We start from the raw sequence: 2,957 nt of genomic DNA on the forward strand, positions 1-2,957 counted from the left end.
TGATGTTTCAGCTTTCACCCCAATATATGGCTCCAGGTTTTTTTTTTTTATTAATAAGATCTTTTAAGATTCGTGTTACAAGTCTTCCTTGGGAGAAGACTGCTAATTGGCAAGACCACTAATACACCAAGTGGTCAGACCTGAAATCATATGCATACAAATAACACTAAACAAATTCAACATACTATATTTATATATTTATATAACAAAGAAAAATAGGCCATGCACTTGAGAGGGATAGCATTGAGGGTACACCTAAGGGGTTGAAGGGAAGAAACAGAGCACAGACACCTAGTGCTCGTATTGAACCATGCTTCCTTTTTTTTTTTTATCGAATATTTTAACATCTGTGAAACTCTGTTCCTGATTACAAGGGGGCTTCAAGACCTTCATGTCCTTCTTTGGAAGACAGGAAGTTTCCAGGAGGAGATGGTGGAACACTTGCAGATCCTCTTTGTTTTCTACAGAGAATTTCTTAAGCTCTCCTCAGAATACCGGTGAAGAAAGAGAGTTAAAATTGGATGTCACCAAGGGCATCTGTTCTGAGAGAAGGTAATGAGCAGAGCCTGAGAAATGTCTTCTGTTTGGAATATGAACTCACTTAACTCGCAGGGTCTCGGCCGTACAATGAGGGCATCTTTCTGAGGATGCCTTTAACCTGTAGAGAAGAAATCTTGCTTCTGCTCTCAACGCGCCTAGAAAAAAAAAGCCTATCTTAATGCTGGGAGTTCAGGGCTCAAAGAGAAGTAAATATTAGTAAAAAAATGTGTTGTCAATGAAAGAGAAAAGTATTACTAACTTACCTTTTACACTCTTGTTCTGAAAAATCACATCTTGTTGTGATTAAAGGTGTCAGTTCACCACATTGGTATCTTTATAAATACTAAATTTATATTTTTATTAAAAATTGAGAATTTTATACATTGATCTTTTTTTATTTAAAATTTCTCCGTTTTGGAGTTGTAGAGACTGCTTAACAGTTAAGGGCACTTGTTACTTGCTCTTTTAGAAGACCTGAGTTCAGTTCAGATCCCAGCACCACAGTGGCTGGTTCATGACCATTTGTAGCTCCAGCTCCAGGGGATTCAACACTCTTTCTGGCCTCCACATATGGTACATACACAATAAACATTTTAAAAAAATGTTTTTTAAAAATCTGTAAAACATAATCATGCTCCTCCCCACAAAAAGCACCTAATGCACATCATTCTTCTTAAAAAGGGCACAGATGTTAGGCATTCTCATTTAGCCATGTTGGAGTATATAGTCATGTGCTTACCTCAGCCTTTATAAAACTGGACAAGTTATGCAAATTAATTCAAGTCAGAAGTTTTATGAAGGCTCAGGACCACATTTGAACAGGGGAAATAAACCATCTTAGCCTTACAAGTTCAGTCGTACCTTCCTTTATTTAACTCTTCCAGGCCTCTGTTTAAAGGAGGCTCAACCCAACTACAGCTCTATAGTGGATTAAAGACCAGAGGTTGGCGCTCTCTCTTTCTCTCTCTCTCTCTCTCTCTCTCTCTCTCTCTCTCTCTCTCTCTCTCTCTCTCTCACACACACACACACACACACACACACACACACACCACACACACACACATTATACACAAATGACAGTGAGGAATGAAAACATACAATAAATAGTAGATAATGTGAAAGAAATTTAGCTTTATTGAAAAGTAAAATTATAAATTTTCCTACATATTAGTGCCCTGGGATTTTATAAGAAAATGACTCAAAATGAGCCAGCTAGCCTAAATTCTTAGTAGAACCCAGAAATTCTTCCATAGCAGCATGGACGATAGGTGCTGTATGCATATCGAGAGCCACAGCCACAGCCATAGCCATAACCCAGGCCACCATAGCCATAGCCCAGGCCACCATAGCCATAGCCCAGGCCACCATAGCCATAACCTAGGCCACCATAGCCATAGCCCAGGCCACCATAGCCGTAGCCCAGGCCACCAAAGTAGTTTCCGTAGCACATGCTGTCAGGAATGGGAGTTTTCTTGAGGCAGATGAGGAGCTTCTGGATTGTGAGTCTGCAACCAGGTGTGGGTCCTTTTATATGGCCTGAACGGCATGTGAGGCAAACCACAGAGTCCTCCAAACTCATTACCATTAAAATAAAAAACAAGTACGCCATCAGCAAACATCCTACCCATGTGTCCAAGACAGAATTGTCACTGTGTCAGGATGTCTAAATGCTGAGATCATGAGTCTTCTGGCCACAGAAGTCTCTGTTGTTCAGAGATGGCTTGCTTAAAATTCCAAATATGAAACTACTGAGAGTCCATACATAATGGCATAAAATGCTTGTGTCTTGCCTCCAAAGATTTCTTTTCAAATAAAATTCTGTCTCTCCTTTAAGTTAGCCTGTTTATATCTCTAGTTAGTTATATTCTTTATGTGTCTGAGAAATGTTTCTGCTGATAATTTCCTTCAATTCACATTACAATGACTGTGCACAGATAAATCAAAATGACCAGTCTGAATCTTCCTTGATGCCTCCTTCCTCAGAAAGAAATGTCTGAGCTCTTGTTCCTTTTGTCTACTTTAGGCTAAAGTTCTATCCATACTTTTGTTGCTTTTTCTTTCTTTTATATGACACTGAGATCCTCATTTCCTATCAGAATATTGCTTTGCTCACAATTAATTAAGACTTTCCTGAAGCCCTGCATCTTCACTTCCAATGACTCCCAGGTCACCCATGTATTTTTCTCTATTCTCTTCCTTTATTTTGGAGAACTTATACATGTGTATTGTATTTGTACCCTTTACACTCCCCCTTCTCCCCTGTTCAGCTCCTCCCATTCCCCGACTCCCTCCCATGAGTTCTTTTTCTTTAATATGTTATTATTTTATGTGTGTATGTATATGCATTGATATACATACCAGCTTCTGGGTCTATTTAGTGTTGGCTGTATGCATATGTGTTTAGGCTGATCACTGAT

At 39.2% G+C, this 2,957-nt stretch overlaps 1 protein-coding gene across 1 annotated transcript; it reads right to left on the reverse strand.

The window, feature by feature from the left end:
* Window positions 1-1,765: 1,765 nt before the first annotated feature.
* Window positions 1,766-1,990, reverse strand: LOC128111631 (keratin-associated protein 6-3-like). Its single transcript, XM_052739880.1, has one exon. It carries the CDS (start codon window positions 1,988-1,990, stop codon window positions 1,766-1,768), a length of 225 nt encoding a protein of 74 aa, XP_052595840.1.
* Between the last annotated feature and the right edge of the window lie 967 nt (window positions 1,991-2,957).

This window comes from Peromyscus californicus, unplaced genomic scaffold (assembly GCF_007827085.1).
Source record: "Peromyscus californicus insignis strain IS unplaced genomic scaffold, ASM782708v3 Scaffold_16__1_contigs__length_79575227, whole genome shotgun sequence".
In the NCBI taxonomy this organism is placed as follows: Eukaryota; Metazoa; Chordata; class Mammalia; order Rodentia; family Cricetidae; genus Peromyscus; species Peromyscus californicus.